At 33.3% G+C, this 19,246-nt stretch overlaps 3 protein-coding genes across 4 annotated transcripts; 1 reads left to right on the top strand and 2 right to left on the bottom strand.

The window, feature by feature from the left end:
* Positions 1–7,467: 7,467 nt before the first annotated feature.
* Arp5 (Actin-related protein 5) lies at positions 7,468–10,566 on the top strand. The gene is made up of 8 exons (XM_071892898.1): positions 7,468–7,660; positions 7,724–8,038; positions 8,111–8,379; positions 8,598–8,834; positions 8,906–9,078; positions 9,274–9,454; positions 9,530–9,712; positions 9,800–10,566. The coding sequence occupies exons 1-8, from the start codon at positions 7,615–7,617 to the stop codon at positions 10,214–10,216; spliced, it is 1,821 nt and encodes a 606-aa protein (XP_071748999.1). The 5' UTR covers positions 7,468–7,614; the 3' UTR covers positions 10,217–10,566.
* LOC121127465 (uncharacterized) lies at positions 10,566–15,150 on the bottom strand. Of its 2 annotated transcripts, XM_071892723.1 has the most exons (5): positions 15,129–15,150; positions 14,741–15,054; positions 12,878–14,671; positions 12,697–12,812; positions 10,566–10,955 (listed from the first exon to the last, which is right to left on the bottom strand). In XM_071892723.1, exons 2-5 carry the CDS (start codon positions 14,820–14,822, stop codon positions 10,647–10,649), a joined length of 2,301 nt encoding a protein of 766 aa, XP_071748824.1. In that variant the 5' UTR covers positions 14,823–15,054; positions 15,129–15,150; the 3' UTR covers positions 10,566–10,646. The 2 variants fall into 2 exon arrangements, with proteins under 2 accessions (XP_071748824.1, XP_040578777.1); XM_040722843.2 differs by lacking the exon at positions 15,129–15,150 and having other exon boundaries at positions 14,741–15,108.
* Positions 15,151–16,583: 1,433 nt separating this feature from the next.
* LOC121127466 (WD repeat-containing protein 89) lies at positions 16,584–18,330 on the bottom strand. Its single transcript, XM_040722844.2, has 2 exons — positions 17,744–18,330; positions 16,584–17,667 (listed from the first exon to the last, which is right to left on the bottom strand). Exons 1-2 carry the CDS (start codon positions 17,903–17,905, stop codon positions 16,633–16,635), a joined length of 1,197 nt encoding a protein of 398 aa, XP_040578778.1. The 5' UTR covers positions 17,906–18,330; the 3' UTR covers positions 16,584–16,632.
* Between the last annotated feature and the right edge of the window lie 916 nt (positions 18,331–19,246).

Genomic DNA, 19,246 nt, shown 5'->3' with positions numbered 1-19,246 from the left:
CCTCGGCAACTTCTCTGGTAGTGATTTGACGGTCTTCAAAAACAATTTTCTTCATTTCTTCAACGTTTTCATCTGTTGTTGACGTGCTTGTGCGTCAAGAACAAGGCTCGTCATTGGCATCTTCTCGGCCTTCTTAGAAGAGTTTGTACCATTTTTAAATATTTTTTTTTCACAAGGAACAGTTTCACCGTATCCTGCTGTCAACATTTCAAGTTTTTTGGAAAACTTAATTTCATTTTGTACACAAAGTTTGATATAAAATCTTTTTCAATGGCAAAAAAATCGCCGAACACGCAAAATACTTCTAACTGGTATGCCTCTCACAAACAAACTAAACCTATCATATAGCTGAAACAGTCAATTTAATAAATCCAACATACATAATGTACCTTACCCACTAAATTTGAAAATTCATCTTACTTTTTGAACCCACTTTCATAGATCTAATTTATCTCAGCTGTTATTATTATTATTTCATTCTTGAGGAGAGAACAACTAACTATAGAGTAAGGTAGATTTCTTGGGGATTTATCTTCTATATTATAAAATAATTTTTTGTCTATTTGTCAACGCCTAATAACTAGGGGCAATGCTCAGTAATCCAACTTGTAAGTGATAAAGATCAAACCAACCAAATAATTAAACATGAGTTGCTTCAACATAAAAAGACTCCTGAACAAAAAACAAGAAATTGTAGATAATTCCAATTGATTTTTTTTACTTCAAACCACTCGTATACTGGCTGGTACATTAAAATTTGAACACTTTGAATTTTAATATTCAACAAGATATAATTTATTAGTTAACAATAGAATTTCAACAAAATTAATACTATAAATAGATGTGTGTCTGAGCTCTCTTAATCATTAATGTAGCAGCTCTTAGCCCAATGATGACTACCAGGTGGCGGCAGAAGCCTTTTTGACAGATCCCTTCTTCATCTCCAATGTTTTGGACGGTCTGACGGCGTAGGCGGTGGTCCTGGAGACGCCCAACTACTGGGAGTGCGCGAATTGAAATTCATCCATCATATTCAAGTGTTATTTTCTTGACTTGAACGTCAGCTAGAGAGCTCAGGGTTGTTGTTTATGTTTTGTAACTAATTGCTTATCCTTTAATATATCGTAATATGAATTAATTTCAATGACTCAACCTTAATTTATAATTGAATTAGTAAGTGCTCAGATTTCAATGGACCACCCGGTGTAAAAAATACACCTATTTGTGTAAGTAATTATATAACGGTGTTGATCATTTTTGAGGCTAAGCCCCCCAAATGATGAAAGCTAGCAACGCCCCTGATTGCTAGTATACATTTTTAAAATGAAAATGTGCAATATTGAACATAATATCAATGGAAGGGCTTAATCATGTCACATTCTGGATTGGAGTTAATCATTAAATGACTGTATTTATGTTTGAAATATAAATATGTACATTGTACACAACATAAACTCGGATAAGAGATTATCATGACAAGCCAACTGCGTAGTTTTCTAATTTTATTCTTAGAATGACCTATTTTCTTTTTTTTTAAATATCAATTGCATAAAAGTGATAAGTAGGAATATTATGTTACATAGTATAATTCATATAACATAAGAAGATAATGAAGTCGTAGAAAATAGCTTTTTTGTTCGTCCTAGTTATTCTAAATGAAAGGGTTGTAGGAAGCATCAGCAGAGTGGCAAAACATAACACTAAGATTGTGGCCTTATCGGTCGAGCGGTACAAGAACTAACCTGCCAGAACAGGAACCGACAAAGTCAAACAGAGACTGTAACATATTGTTCATCGGTCTCGGCTCTTGAGTTTTTGTTCCTATATAGCACTGGTTCCCAAACTTTTTTCAATGATGTACCCCTTATGAAATATTTTTTCAGCAAAATACCCCATAACCAGTGCAAAGAATTTTTAATTTCAGTGAATCACTACCTTGACTGTTGGTGAACTTAATGAGTGATTTAGAAAGCAGTACAGTTTGTCGTTCAGTGAGAAAGAACACAAGCGAAATTTTCAAGCGATTACAAGAGTAAGTACCTATCTAGTGAGGAAAAGATCCCTTAGAAGACCTAACCATCCAAGTATGGGGACCAACATGTCAAGGTATCCTTCCAAAGTCAGAGAACTGGGCTGGACGTGACACTTTCGGATGACAAGCCCGAAGAAGACTCGCCAACTCACAACAAGCTCTTGTGCAAATCAAACGCAAGAAACGGCACCTCTAGGATGTAGATGGTTAGAGTAAATACCTTCGCACACAGGAAGTCTCATGTGTGGCATACTGAACTCTTCAATAAAGATGCCTGTTATTTGACAGAGAGGAACATGGGCAATGGGAAGTTTGCTGTTTTTGTTATGGAGACAATTTCATGCAATATTTAAATACATTTTCATTGTAAATGAAATAAAGTATTTGACTATAACTAATATTTGTTTCAGAAATTAAATCTTTTACTTGGAAATTAAAGGTAACATTTATACTAACTAAATACTTAGAAAATTTTCCTTTTTTTTCATTAACAGTGAAATGCCTGATGCAAGGCCTTAAATATTATACTATTTAATAAATTATTTTTGAATTGGCAGAGAAAATGCATTGGCTTTAAGCGCCAAATATGGTCCACCACTTTCAAAATATAGAATGCCCGAAGTATAGGGATTATTTTGATATAATAGTTAAACAGTACTCTGCTTCTATAGTTATCTGCTATTGTGCAATAAGGCCTTCAAATGACATGCATAATGATAAAATAGTATGGACTATTGGGAAAGGAATGTACGAGAAACTACGAAAAAGCATGTACGATTTTTTAGAAATGCCCAATCGGCAAGAACTTGGAGAATTTCAAAAACCCTTTACACTTCCATTTATACTTAAATCACAGCCAGGTAATTTATTGGAATAGTGTTGGTTTATGTGTTCTAAACAAAAATAGTTTAAAATCTTCTTTACATTTTCCAAGCATTGGGTCCCCATTGAAAGTAAGGGGGGGGGGTTAATTAATGAAAATAAGCAAATTAAATTTTCCGATGTAAGAGCATTTTTAACACCACAAGATTATATACATTTATATATTATTTTTTGGGGGGGAGAGGGGCTTGGTTTTTGGAATTTTATTGAAAAAAAATACAAAAATTACTATTTTTTGAAAAATAAATTTTTCTGAAAAAATAAAAATTTTTTGGATTTTTTTTTACATATTAACTTTTTGTGATAAAAATTTCAAAATTTTTTACCAGTTATCATAAAATTAGATTTTTTAAAAAATAATTTCAAAAATTTATTGCTATTTTAAAAAAATTAATTTTTTGGAGAAAAAATTATAAAACTAAATTTTTTGGAGAAAAAATTATAAAACTAAATTTTTGGAGAAAAAATTATAAAACTAAATTTTTTGGAGAAAAAATTATAAAACTAAATTTTTTGGAGAAAAAATTATAAAACTAAATTGTTTTGAGAAAAAATTATAAAACCACGAAAATCTTTTAAAAAATTAAATTTCAAATATTAAATTTTTGCAGAAAAATTTCAAAAATTTATAGTTATTCACAGACAATTAAATTTTTTGGAAAAATTAGTATAAAATCCAAATATTAAATTTTTTGGAAAAATTAGTATAAAATCCAAATATTAAATTTTTTGAAAAATAATTTCAAATATTAAATTTTCTAGTAAGAATAAAAAATTCTTTAATTTAGGGGGCTACATCCCTTCCAGTCCTCCACTTTTGGACGCCCCTGAACCAGTATGTCACTGTTGCTTCAAATAAAGTGGAGGGTCATTTCAAAAATATAAGTAACTTCTAAAAACATTGTATAAACGGGAGAATTTTAATTTTTTGCCGTTATTTTTTTAAACGTATTGAGTTCACATGTGAATGAAAATTATCCGTTTATTTCATAATTCTATGAACAGGGCACTACCTTCAATAATTCCAAGGTTAATAGAAATACAAAGTTATACCATAACGCCTTTACAACTGATGACTTCCACCACGCTTTTAATATTGACGTCATAGTAGATGAGTTGTAACGTGTTTTGTCAAAATTTGTTTTTCTTGCCCAACAGTCGGTGCGAGACATTAAATTGAAAAATCTAGCAGTAATGACGTAATAGACTATGAGTGGTTGCGTATTTTGTCAAAATCTGCCTGTCTTCCCCAGCAGTCGGTACAATACATCAGATTGAAAATTCTAGCAAGCCCCATTACATGATGGTCTAACCTTGTATTTCTATTAACCTTGAATAATTCGAGTGCTGACATTGTGGAACTTGTAAACTCTCACAACACAGGAGAAAATAAAATCCGACCAAAAGTATCCGAAGTACCGGTCCTTATTTATTAAGTTTAGTCTAGTCTTGTCTTAGAACCAGTCCTATCGGTTCTTGGGACTGTCAATCTTTGGAACTGAACCTTAAGACCATCGGTCCTTAAGACGGTCGGTCCTTGGGACCGGTCCCAAACTGTCGGTACTTCGAATTTTTCATAAAAATATCGATGGTTTATGAAGCCAAATAGGATGAATTAAATATCCATTAAGATTATTGCACATAAATAGCAAAAAATATTATAATACAAACATATTATATTGTTACTTGGTTATATAATTTATTATTATATAACGGAATATTTCAAAGGAGGAAAAACACCCTCATTGACGTCACGAGGGATCGATTTTACCTTCTTTAAGGACAAACAAGTGGGACTGTACTGGATGGAACCAAATTGGACCGTGGTTCTTAATAAGGACCGACATAACACTAATCCGAAGTATTTTGTTGGTTACAATTTTATTCTTTCAAAATGACAAATAAGGATTATATTCTTATGTATCACTTGAGAAAAGGAACTGCAATCAAACTTTTGAAATTCAACTATATAACTTTAAAATTCAAACATTTGAAATTCAGTGACATATTATATCTTATCTAAATAATAATTAAAAGTTGGCAACAAGAAAAATACGGAAGGCTAGCGTCCTTGTTCCTTTACTTTTTAACTATCGAGGTTGAGAGTGGACATTCGAAAGAAGAAATCGAATTGGTAGTGAAGCCAGGTGCGGTTAAGATATTTATAATTATAAATGGCAACCTAAATTAATTTAATCCAGGGTTGTGAACGGAACGTAAAATTGAAGGCATTCCATGGAACGTGCGTTCAATGAACAGAACGTTAAACGGAACGGTTTTTTTTTAACAATGAACGCTAAAAATGAGATTTTTGCGTTCTGTTCAAATAGGTCATTGTAATTTCGAAGGGGTGTAGTTGTCCACGGTCCAAGTATCCTACAAACATGACTATACAATTTCACAGGCAATTTTTGAAATTGGGGAGGGACGTAAAACCTCCTCCTCTTTAGACGCACCTGATATTAATATTCATGTAAATGTGAATTAACCTCTGAAAAGTACATAATTATTATTTATGTCCCTTTTAGACAGTAATAATTTATTTTGTACTCAATGAAAAACATTATCACACTCTTAATTATTTCAAGAGTACATAACAGCTAAAAATAAAAGACAAAGACGCGCACAATATTTTTCGTATGAATTTAAAGTACTTCACATTGAGTAGATCCTTGATTTAGATATTATGTTTAACGTTTCTGGCTGCAATCAAGGTTAATAGTATTTCTCTTAATCTCTGCTACAATGTATTTTTTCAATGTTGCCTACATATCGGGGTTTAGTTAAGAAAAACTATTTATTTTTATGAAAAATACACGAATCTTATATTTAAAGGTTTAATCATTTATATTAATAAAATGACAGGCAATATTTTAAAGAGATATTTCGGTCAATTATAGGCTTTGAATTTAAATTTTTGGGATACCCGAGAGTGTTAACTGTAGTTTAAAGCTTCTTTTTTTTTATATCTGTCTTAATTTGACCCCAAAACTGTCTTAAAAATATAATTTAATAATTTCTTAACTCTTTAAATGTGGCGGTAAATTTTGAATACTTAATGTAGTGCGGGCTCGCAACCTCTTTCAAGTGACCCTGGACTCTAGTTGTCTTCATCGGTGTAACCTGTCATCTTTGAATACAAGTACGATTTGCGGTACTTCCAAAGGATTAATCAGAATCATTTGTTCATTGAAAGGAACTATAATTGGTTGGAAAATTTAGTCCATATTCAATTTTGAGAAAAATTATTCTAGCTTCCTTTTGGGTTGACGTGCTACAAATATGCCATTTTCTTACAATGTCTTAGTACTATTAAGAGTTGGTCATAAGTTATATATAATAGATTTGAATAATTAATTATGACTTAATTCATCTATATTTACATAAAGGATTAAGATGAGATCGATATGAATCAGAACGGGCATAGCTATTCTGTGAAAATTAAATATTATTTTTATTCGGCTATTAGTGTTTTGAACTTGAGTTTGATTAATTTTTTTATGACTCCCATAGACAAAAAAGCTATGGTGCCCCAGACATACATGAAAGCGTTCGCGTTTGTCTACGTTCAATCACATTTGGAATATCCAACTAGAACGAAAATATTGGCTGAACGATAAAAAAAAAATAAACGAAACGCCAAAATAGCGGAACACTTACAGCCCTGATTTAATCTCTGATTTTCAGAAATTGCCTACATTACTTGAAGGTTAACAGTTGATTGCCTAAAAATTGAGGGACCCAATCCAGGGAGTATTAAAGGTGCTCCATCTTGCTGGAACACCCAGGGAGAATTGCCTACGATTTATTTGATCTATGGGAAAACTTTGGTGTCCAGAATTTTGATTACTAATCAGCCTGTATCCTAAAGGGAACCACACAGGATTCAGGGTCAACAGTAAAGGTCTTCTCATCAGAAAAGATTATTTTGTGCACGCTCCACACATACTTTTCTCTGTTGTTCTGTCAACACAGACCACAGAATACGCCACAAAGACTTCCCTTCTGTCTTTTTTAGAGCCCTGGACACTGTTATGGGGACTTCTTCATCTTTCTGGTCATATCACCAATTGAGAAATTAGGGTTTTTCTTGAAGTTGGACTTTTTTTAAACTAAACCTTTAAGCTACATGTCGAGGGGAAGTCCTGCAGTCTCCGTCATCCAAACACCGATTTTTTATTTATTTAAACGACTTAATTTGCCCCCGATATTACCTTTTCAAATAAAATATAATTCCATTTCTAATTATACTATTCTAAAGATGAACTTTTGCTAGTTTAAGTGTAATTTGCAGGCCCTCTAAAGGATAAATTAGAATAATTTGTCGTTAGAAATGAACAATAATTCGTCGGCGAGTACAAATATAATCCAGTCTCGATTTGAAGATTAATCATTCTAGCTTGTTTTGTGTTGTCAGAGCACATATTATTTCTTCATCTAGATAGAAGATGTATGAATTCTAGCTTTTAGTCCAGCTTTTTAGTTAATGTACAGCTACATAATAATAGCTAGAAGTGACAGCTGATGAATATGACTTATATTCATAAATAATAACATTGTTTACCAATAATAATATTATTACTAATAAATACATTCATATATATTGAATAATACTGAATACGATATCGATATGGATTTCGTGGAAAAGGATCCAACAGTCTATCCCTTGAATGAATTAAAAATGATTCCAGATAAATTTCATGACTATCCACCTCCCCCCTAATTCCGCTATCATCATTGACAATGGTACTATTTTAATATATTTATTATAAAAAAGTAATTCAAGATCACAAAAGTAATTACACACAGGATCTTACAATTGTCGAATGGGCTGGAGTACAAGTCCTGAGCCGGAATTAATTTATCGAAATGTAGTAGCCCGCTCACGGAAGGAAAAGAGTAAAGAGGCTGAGCTTCAAATAGGAAATGATATTTCAAGTGGAGAAACACTTCGTGGAGGAACTCTCAAATCCCCGTTTGATAGAAACGTTGTCACGCAATTTCAGACGCAAGAGATGCTATTAGACTATGGCTTTGCTCATCTAGGCATAAATTCCCAGGGATCCGTTCCTCATCCTGTGGTAATAAGTCATCCAATCATGAATCCCAATTTATCCCAAAATTGTAGGTCTCTTGTGTTTCTAAAAATCCCTTCTTTGCCATTTATTTTCCGTCTTTTATTCCCCTTAAACTAAGTAATGAACGAACTTCTGTTTGAGTGCTACTCGGTTCCCAAAGTTGCTTACTTTGTGGATGCTCTTACAAGCTATCATCAGAATAAAGATTTGGCTCAAGATGCACTCATCGTTTCTTTAAGCCATCATACGATGCATTTCATTCCGTGGATCTCTGGGAAAATTGCTGGTCATGGAGTACGTCGAATTAATTTAGGTGGGGCTCAAATCATAAACTTTCTGCATCGTACCTTACAGCTCAAATATCCTGGACATTTGAACAATATTACGGTAGAGTGGCATTAGTACAAATTTACATAATTGTTTATGTTTATGTTTAATTCATTACAAATTTCGAACACTTTGGCATTGATTTCGTTTGACATCTACAAATGCGTTGAGATAATATTTGAATTTCGAATAATCATTTAAAAAAGTGTGTCATAATTAAATTATCACCCGGTATATTTATAATTTGTACATAGACTCATTTTTAATCTTTCATTTAGTTAAGTAGGGCAGAAGAGATATTTCACAATCATGCCTACGTTTCAAGTGAATATTTGAGTGATTTGAAACTCTGGTCCGGCGAAGGGGAATATTACTCCAAAAATGTTCATAAAATCCAGCTTCCCTACGTTCCCATTCCTAAACCTCCTCCACCTGACCCTGAAATCCTCAAACAGAGAAGACAAGAGCTTGCAAAGAGATTAATTGAAATTAATGCCCGTAAACGGGAGGAAAAAGTATAAGTTATAACTAACCAACTTATCTATCTCTGACCTATTTACCCAATCTTTATTTCATTCAAATCTAGCTCATCGAGGATGAAAGCATCTTGAAGTCTCTTGTCACTGCTACCAACTTTTTTGAACTAGGCTATGACGAGAAGGCAATCAAAATCCTGAGCAAAATCAATGTATCTACCTCTGAAGTGGAGGCTGCTACGATCAAAATAAGAAGTAGGATAGAGCGTGCAAAGATTACAAAAAAATAAGACTATAAAGGAGGATGAGGGCAGCGAGGAATTCTTGGACCCCTGCTGTTCCGAGCCCAAAAAAAAGAAGAGAAGACATGTGCGAGACTGAGAAACGGGAGTTTGATGCTTGGTTGGGCGACATCAAGCAAAAAAGGTTTGAGAGTTCACAAAAATGATAAATTGTCACTACAAAGCTACAATTTTAGAAAGGAAATCCTCGATAAAAGAGGCGCAAGGCAACTACGAAAACAGCAGCTAGCAAAGCGAAGAACGGCGGCAAGTCAGGAGCGTATGAGAATGATATCTCAGTTGGCCAAGTCCTCCAAAAAGGATGATAACTTTGGCATGCGTGATGAAGATTGGGACGTCTATAAAAAAATTAACAAAGTAACTACCATTTATAAATTTAGAAAGAATTTTGTTCTTTAACTAATAATTACTCCTCCTTATATTTTATCTTAGGACATTGGAGACTCTGATAGTGATGAAGAACAAGAGAAACTTGTGGAATACGAAAAGGTTTTAAGAGAACATGACCCTCACTTTGGTATACCGGAGGAGCAGGAAATACCAACCGACTCCCTGGAGTGGTATCAATTACACCTTTCGACTGAGCGCATTCGCGCCCCAGAAATCCTTTTCCAGGTTTTTAATATATTGAGTAACATAACATCAAAAACTAAACTATATTTAAACAATTAACATAATTATCCTAACATACTTTTACTGCAGCCCTCAATTATTGGACATGAACAGGGAGGTATCTCTGAGACTCTGGAGTTCATTCTGAGCAAATTTGATCCAGAGTTACAAGGAAAATTAGTGAACAATATTTTTGTAACTGGCTCTTTGGCACTCCTTCCTGGAATTAAAGAAAGATTGGAAAACGACATAATGGCCATGAGACCCTTTCAATCCAAATTTAATGTGAGTGTTGCAAAGTGTCCCTCTCTTGATAGTTGGTACGGTGCGAGAAAAATGGTTACGGGAGGTGAATCAGAGGACCTTGGAATTTACATGACAAAACTTGAATATCACGAAAAAGGAATAGATTATTTTAAGGAGCATTCTCTATCAAATTACCTTGTACAAAGGCCGCCGCAGGCCGACGAAAAAAATGACGAAGCGATGACGGCACGTGATCAATAAAGACATAGGGGTCATTCTGTATCAAATTGCGCCCCTCCTCTCAAAAGACAATTTTTCAACACATCACCTCAAAATTCAATAAAGTTTAGTTTGTGCCATGTACATTTTTACCTTCAAACTCCAAATCCAAATCAACTGTGGTGCATACCAAATTTCAAATAGTCATCTTGACTTTTGTATAAAGGTATCCATATCTGGAGAACCAATTATTGGATTGTAATTTAAAAATAAAATAAAAGTATCTATTTACTAAATTTCATCAATTACTGAGAGTTGGAGGTGAAAACCTCTGGGCTATTTGATGTAGAATGACCCATACGTGTACAGATTCGTTCTTCAACACACAAAAATGATTTAATTTACTTTATTAACTATTTCAGTATTTGAATAATTTTCTTGATTTCGGGACAAGCATACTTAGTCGAAGTGGTCAGTGAACAGAAGCTTCTGATATCTCTGATCGAAGTTTCTTTACTTCTCTGATAGTAGCTACACAAATTATTGAGGCCCCCTCATCAAACGCATTAGGCGTAGGAGTGCATTTCCATTTTGAGAAACGATGAGTATAAGTTTTTTTGACATTTTTTCTTGCAATTAAGTGTAAGTACTCTTTTTGCACGTGAAGTCCAAAATACGATATATATTTGGATAGGAAGTTTGTGATTAGGTACCTAATGATCTTGAACTGAGTTTTGTCTACATACATTGTCCTTGGTATTGAAACGCTACCAACACCGTCCTGCAATTTAAGAATACATTATTATTAGTGTGGGATTGGACTATTAAGGTTGTAGATAGTTAAAATACAACAATAATTCCTGGTATATAATACAAATTTAATAGCACATTTTGTCATTTGATGCCGTACATTTTGAGGGCCTAAACAACCAAGTTTTATCAAATTAAAACCTTTTTTGCATTAATATTAAGAAAAATAGTAAACTATTGATTGTCAAAATGGGATCCACTAATAAGAGGACTTAAACCTTACTACTGTACATCAAAAAACTTTCACTCTATTGCCTAGCTTTATAATATATCAAATCCTAAACAATCAATCTTAAAAATATGTTATTGCATTGTTATACTAGCCTTTTTATAAATTATCAACTAAAGTGAAAAGAATGATATATTTGTCTCTAATTATTCTACTTTTCTATTGCCTAATTGATCCCATTTTTTTAAAACAAATTTAGACATTTCAGCACAGATTACTTTCATTATATTCAAACATCACTGTTAATCATTTGCATCAAGTAGTATTCAATGCAAGTGATAAGTCTTTTTTTTTATCGTTAAATACATTTGATGGAGCAAGGTTTGTTGGAAATTCATCCATTTTATTCAGTAAAAATATAAACTATGAGGCCCCAAAACGCACTGTATGACATAAATTTCATCATAATTGAAGGAGACGCCATATTGGAGGTTCATACTTGACTATGTTCAGTGTTAGAATAAGACACTGGGGACAAGTGCCCCAGACTCAACTATTGAGAGGGGCGATTTTTATTAAAAATAAATTGATACACTAATGAAGATTTAAAAAAAATATAAAATAGGAAAAGTATTCATACTTTTTTTAAGCTACTTCCATTTCATTTTTGATTTTTCGAGTAATTCAGTCTAAAGTAACACTTAGGATTTTTTTTATTTACAACTGAATATCCAAATCAAGAGTTGATTTATTTATTTGATATAATATATGAGAGGAAGTTAACTCTATTAGTGCTATAATCACGGGTTTGATATTGGGCCCTGGTTGAAGTAACTATGGACAGTGTCCGGTAATTTCACCTTACAGCTATTTTGTCTCAAGGATATTTAGCCTTAATACATAAAAAAAAATAACGACGTATAAATCTCATTTATTTATATATTATGGGGAAATATCCTTGAGGCAAAATGGCTTTAAGGCGAAAGCACCTAGCGCCACTCACATTTAACAGACCAATAGGTGATAACTACTACGAGTGAAAAAATTATTGGGGCCCATGGTGATTACGGGACTGTCTATAGCCCTGAGGGGACTCCCTTGCCCACCTTTAATTTTGGTATTAACTTTTTCTGTGTCTGGTACCAAAAGGGATAAAGGTAAAAAAACCTTTATTTAAAGAGGAAAAAACCCTCGATACTACATTTGATTTGAAGTATTCATTCATTTTCACGAAATTATTAGGTTCTGAGAGATCTAGTTCATGAAATGAATGCTTTAAAGTCGTTTAAACATTCTTGTTAATTCGTTTTTTAATGTTCCATTAACTGGTCAGATGATTGCAATGATTAAGTATAAGTATTACAATTAATCAATCACACCTAGGAATTGACCTACGACACTCCATCTAACATACATTTGATTATAAAGCCTCTATAATTGATCGGAATAATATATTCATGAAATATTGGGCTGTATAGATATAATATCCTTGGGCATTTTTTCTTGATTTTTATGCAAGATTGTTTTTTTGTTGTTAACTTACTCTATTAAAATCCTGTAAAAGTCGTTTCATTTCCTCGGAAATAGCGAGATCCATACAATTTTGTCCCTTTCCTGTAGTAGAATGTATCAAGTCTTTAATAGATGGGAACTCTGAATCTAAGTAATTTAAAAAAAGAATTAGATAATTTCGCTTTAAGGATTGAAAACAAATGAATACATACCTGACTGTACTTTATCCATGATGAGAGTTACCATTTCAATATTGCCAGCCATTACAGATTCATGAAAGGGATTGACAGACTGTTCTCCAGCAACAGATAATATATCCACTCTTTTCTTTTGACTTGAGGACTTGGACCCTTTAGCAAAAAGATAACTCAATATATCCGCAGGTTTAAAATCCAAAAGAGCCTTTACACAGCCAACCATGTTGTTAGAACAGGCTTCATGAAGAGGAGTCCATCCATTGTGATCCTTGGCATTTACATCTACCTTTGGGCAGCTCAAAATGGCGTACACTCTCTCAAGATTACCTCTTTTACAAGCTATATGTAAAGGTGTTTCCCCATAGGCGTTCCGCTTGTCAACAGATATATTCATTTTTCGAATGGAGTTGTTCGTTTTTCGTGGAGTAGATGATAGAGAAGGGGTGGAGTGAATCTTTGGCTCAATGGACTCGGTGCTCGAAATAGATTGTATATAAGACTCTAATGCCGATCTCAAAGAAATAGTTTGACCTCTTTGATGGGAAAGATGTGTTAATTGAGTAATGAGGGAATGACTAAGACAAAAGCTTAACCATGTAGGTTTAATTAAATACAACTCCATAATAAGTACTCTTTTGTCAGAGGTAAGTAGAGAGTCCTGTTCTTTTATGATGGATGCAAAGAAATGAACAAATTCGAGCTTACTTTCATTATTTCGAAATCCAATCATTTGTGCAAGAATTGAAATGATGATTCGTAGCGATGAAATGACTGTTTTAGGCACTTTGTCGGAAATTGCAGCCACGTAGCTTTTAATGACTTTTTGGCCGTACAAATTGAGGATACAAGGTTCCCCACCGGAGAAACGAAGAACCTTATAGATCAAAGGGGGAGACTTGAATCCATCACCATGATTCTTTCTCTTCACATTGGACCTATACCAAAGATCAAAGTCGATTTCCATGAGTTCTACAACGACATTAAAGAGTAGAATGTATCGCTCAGATCCCGAAAATATTGTCTCTAATAGAAAATCCAAAAGCTCCCAAGATTCCATATCATCAAATTCTTCGACACTTTTCTCTTCACGCGCAAGAGCTTTCAAGTAATAGCTCCGAACCTTTTTAGAATCGGGTATGGAGAGAAAGTTGATGACCTTACGAAACAAATGTGCGGAGGAGGCTCTCACAATTGGAGAGCTCGCGTGTGCCACACCGGACACAAGAAGTTTGTGCAATGAAGTAAAGCTTAAATGATTTTTGGTGGATAGAGAATTATTGAGTAGAGCCAGGATCTTGATCCAGGATTCTTCGTCATTTTGAGAATCTTTTTCATTGAAATGAAAGTCATCATCATCTCCAGAGTCCACGTAGGCGTTGAATGCATTTTCAAACCAAGGGTGTAGTGGCTCCGTGTTGTTAGAATCTGCAAGAGACATGGAGCTTCTCCATGGGCTAATATCAGATCCATAGATTGATTGATGACGAAGTGCAACGACTCTTTGAGAGTCTTTAAGAACTTTACATCCAATTTTCGAGTTTGTAGATCTCTCATTATAGTTATCACTAGTGTCATGAGCCCTCAGACGTGAATCCTCCTCAGTTGTGCTTTGGTGAGAATGGGCGAGAAGGGAAGACGCCGTGTCATTCACAAAGGAATTTTCCAAAGAGTTTAAGCGCTGATGGGGGGATTTGAGGTAGCTTTTATTATTTTGGCTGCAAGGTGGATCAATGCTGGGGGAATTTGTTGGAGAGGAAATAGTAAAAAAATGCTCGATCCGCTTCTGCTGAAGACTTCCAACAACTTGGCCTAGAAATAGCAGTATTAAATATAAAAATATCAATCAAACGACAACGTGAAAATGAATTTTTCACTTACAGCTCCTTCTACTCCTTTTACAAGGACTTGCTTCGTTGATATCTCCATCCATTGTGGCCAAGGGCTTCCTTTTCACGAACATCCCGCCCTTAGATGATTGAAAATGAATGATAAGGTTTTATTTTTTAAGTTTACTTTTATTTCAATTCAAGATGTAGTTGAGTTTCTTGCGCTAGATGGCGCTGGTGTCGGATTCACTCGCCGATATTCTCAGTTTAACAGGATTGAATAGAGCATTTTAACGGCACGTCACAAATTTGATGTCGTCTGTTTTGGGACCTTTAATAACCAAGTTTTATAACAATGCAGAAAACCTTGTATCAATAATATTAAGGAAAATAGTGAAATTTTGCATGTCAAAATGGGACCAACAAATAGAAGGACTTACTGCCTATTACAATTTGATACCTCAATTGACTAGTTTTATTAAATATCTGACCCTTTAATGTATTAAGAATAATCTATTACATCGTAATGTAATTTTCGTTATTGTAGGTAAAAATTAACTATTACAGTGGGAAGAATAAAGTATTTTTCTCTGACTATCCTACTTTTCTCGTCCTTAATAGGTTAATACATAAAAATGTACGCCATTTTGCGGCTCAAACTTGATATTTTTATTACATAAAATGGACCAATTTCCAATAAATCTTGATGAAACTTCATAAATTGACTTTAAAAATAAATAAAGATTTAACATATGGATTGAATACAACTTGATGTTAATGATAAACACTGATATTTGAATATAATCAAAGTATGTTCTGAGCGTCCCTAAAGATGTCTAATTTTTTTCATTTTTTTATCAATTAGGGACGAGAAGAGTGAGTAGGATAATTTAAGAAAAATATCTTAGTTTTTCCATTATCATTGTTAATTTGTCTCTGCAAAATGGACATAAGATTACATAACGATGTAATAACATACTTTTAATATATATTAGAGTCCGATATATAATAAAACTAGACATTTTTAGACCCCAAAATGCCCGACATCGCAAGAAAACCTTCTATTAGTAATATATCATTATTTATGAGTGATCAAATATCATAGACAATCTTATCTATGCTAAGCATGTAAAATGATTATTCTATTTATGTGTATACAACAAATAACAAAATTTAGTAATATCTCACTGTATGTCATTAGTCTTTCTCCTTCTATTCCTAGCTAGCTATGTTAACTATAATTTATTATCAAATTTTGAAGTGTTTTTCCTTCATCCTTACAAAATAATCTTTAATTTAAAATTACTACTTAATCAGACCTCATTGTATCAGATCTAGCAACACTTGGGCAAATTATCCGAGTACACTAAAAATGATGTTTCTGAGACTAATCTTAGGAACAACATTGCTACTAACTAAAATTAAATGCTATGTACAATTTGAACACATTATATTAATTAGTCAAACTTAAAAAAATTGTAAGTGAGTTACTGATTAATTAAGTTAGAAAACTTTTTAACCGTAGCATAATATTATCTTATTATCATTATTAAGAGACCGACACAAATACCTAGTGATGTTATCAATACCACTTTAACCAAGACCAAGACATTGAATAGTTAAAACTATGATAACCAAATTATCTTCTTTCTTTTATTAGAAAATAAAATGTTATCAACTTCTAGACCAATCCATCCAAGGATCGTAACCATTTGTGGAAGTTCCCGAATGGAATATGTCCTCATGAAAATGTTTGAGTTATAATTATCCAAATATCGACTAAATGATTTTCGAGACTATTCGAATCAAGACCAGTCTCAAGAATTACATCACTACAAACTAAAATGGTATGCTTACTATTATGTGTGAATTAATTAAAAATACTCAATTAAATATATAGTTTTCACAACCGAATGTGTATATTTTGTATACATATAAAATTTATTAGTACGGCTTGAATTTACGAGTAAACTTTGAAGAGCGAGAATTTTTACCAGAGACGACATCATTATCGCAATGATCATTTTCTCCTTTACCAGCAGGACTCCACTTAATTATTAATCCACTCTCATTCCCAGTAACAATATCTCCCGTATTCTCGTTCATTATACTACACCTAACCAACTCATTTAGAATTTTAGAGGATTTGAGATCTGAATAAGGCTTTAGCTTTGATTTTTTTGGATACGATACTCGAAGACAAGAGTTATTTGGACATCTACTTCCACATATAAAAAACAAGGACTTATCAAGACTAGGATGCACATCAACAACGTAAGCCGATTCAACCGAGCTCCTTCTTAGTCCTAAACTAGTAATTTGATCACGTTTAAAAATTTGTGCTGGATACGAGTCAGATACTCGCCAAAGATATATATCTTCCGTATGAGTTATAATGGCTAGACTATCCTCTGATTCTTTATTGTACCATTTGATTTTTTGGACAGATGACTCAGTGTTGATTGCTTCACTAAGTGCCTCATCCTCTGTAGGTTGACTTATATCATAGACGTTGACCACTCCATCAACTGAACCGGATGCAAGTTTATTCGGATCGGATATGTGATACTTTAATGTTGTTATATCGTCAATATGAGTGTTCCAATAACCACCGAGAAGTTCTTCGGAGCGACTATCCCAAAAGAGTAAATAAGACTCTCCTCTCACTTGCTCAGTCCCTGCTGTTAGGAATCTATCAGAGGCATTTACAGAAAAAGACGTCAATGGCTTATGACACCATCCCGGATGTTTAGCAGAAGAATCGTAAAACCTTTTGACTTGGCCTTGAGATCCTCCTGTTCTCAAATCCCAAAGCTTTACTTCCATGTCCATGGAGCTTGTGTAAAATAAGTTGGGCTCTGTGGGACTAAATTGAAGGCCTGTGATGGAGTCCTCATGGACTTTAAATGACTCTTTTTTTATCAAGTCAGAGGTATAGAGACTCACTTTTCCGTTGCTGAGAGCTCCAGCAATTGTGTCCTGTAAAGTAAACATAATGCAAGGATGATCTCTATCTGATGTTGGATACATCTGAAAGATGAATTTAACCACTCACTTTTGAGGAATTAAAATCTAATAAAAGGACATATGTGCTATCAAGACCGACAGAGACGTGTTTGTCCAGGACATATTTAGTAGAAAAAACCTCAGAAACATCTTTTTGAAAAATATCTTTGTCGGTGTTCGTGTCCAACTTGATTCCACTTAAGTCTGACATCCCGATTGCGAGAATGAGTGATTTAATAGGGCCTTTACAATCTAATAAAATTCAATACGGCATATGCCGTATATAATTATATAAAATAAATATCGATGTACTCAACACCTATCGAGGGCTTCGTTAATAATATATTTAAGTAATAATTAATAACAGTTACTTATTATGCAGTAAAAACTCAAACTCCCCGCCTTGAGTAATTGCCAATTGACTTGTAATACTAATTAAATTTAAGTTCAAGTTGTAAATTGTAATTAACTACACATGGAAACGTCGTGTTTACATTAAAAAATGATAATATTAGGATGACGTCATAAAGAAGAATGAATAAACTTCGTCCAAGAAAACAATGACTAGGAGTTCGGTTATAGGGCTCTACTCCCCGATCAATTACCTCCTTTTACCCCCAAGCCTATCTACCCCCAGAACCATCTACACCCAGCATTTCACCCCTATTACAATAAATAGCAACTACACGACCAAACATTCAACCCTTTAACAACCATACAAACGTAATTATTAATTTTACCAAGGTGTCCTTGATTTAACTTAATGACGTAAATATTATGTTATGTATTGCCTTTATCTACTTTTTAAGCTCATGACTTAAGGATTTGTTTTAAATAGATAGTAATGTACCTTTTTATTACGTAGAGTTTACGTGTTTATACATTTTAGTAGTTATGTCTATGTACATCCTTTTAGTATTAATCCTTTACAGAATATATATATTAAGTGTATGATTGTACCCCCAATCTAGAGGTCTTATGATTGGCTTTGCTCCGGTCCGTTACTTTCGTCTGTTGGTAGTGTTCGTAGTACACTACATATTAGTGATACATATTATTATTATATCTCATCAAATACGAGATAATAATTATATGCATCTTAGGTCAGTATTTTGAATCTCTCCATTACAAATATCCGCTGATATCCCTTGAGAAGATTTTGGATGATTCTATTTGATTTTGTGAGTTTGAAGGAAATATATTAAAAATTAGATATAATTAATCTATTTATTTTGGATATACATAACTCTATTTCATCGTATTTAAGGAGTTATCCGGAAATCCTTCTTATACATGTTCAATATAATCAATCCCTCGTATAAATAACCCACTAAAACTCAATGTTTTACCAACTTTTTGTAATAGGACTAAGGAAATTAGATTTGGTATTATTATAAATATTTATTGTATCTTATATATCATGCGGCATGATATATCATGCCTATGGTTAAACAATCAGGCTAAGTATTTATTTTAATTGAATTTTTTAATAATTTTAGTATTAAAATTTTGATGATTTATAGAACTCATTACTTTCCTATTCGAATTTGAA

Source organism: Lepeophtheirus salmonis, chromosome 13 (assembly GCF_016086655.4).
Source record: "Lepeophtheirus salmonis chromosome 13, UVic_Lsal_1.4, whole genome shotgun sequence".
NCBI lineage: Eukaryota > Metazoa > Arthropoda > Copepoda > Siphonostomatoida > Caligidae > Lepeophtheirus > Lepeophtheirus salmonis.
Note: the sequence above shows the minus strand (reverse complement) of the source record. Positions and strands in the feature narration are given on the sequence as shown.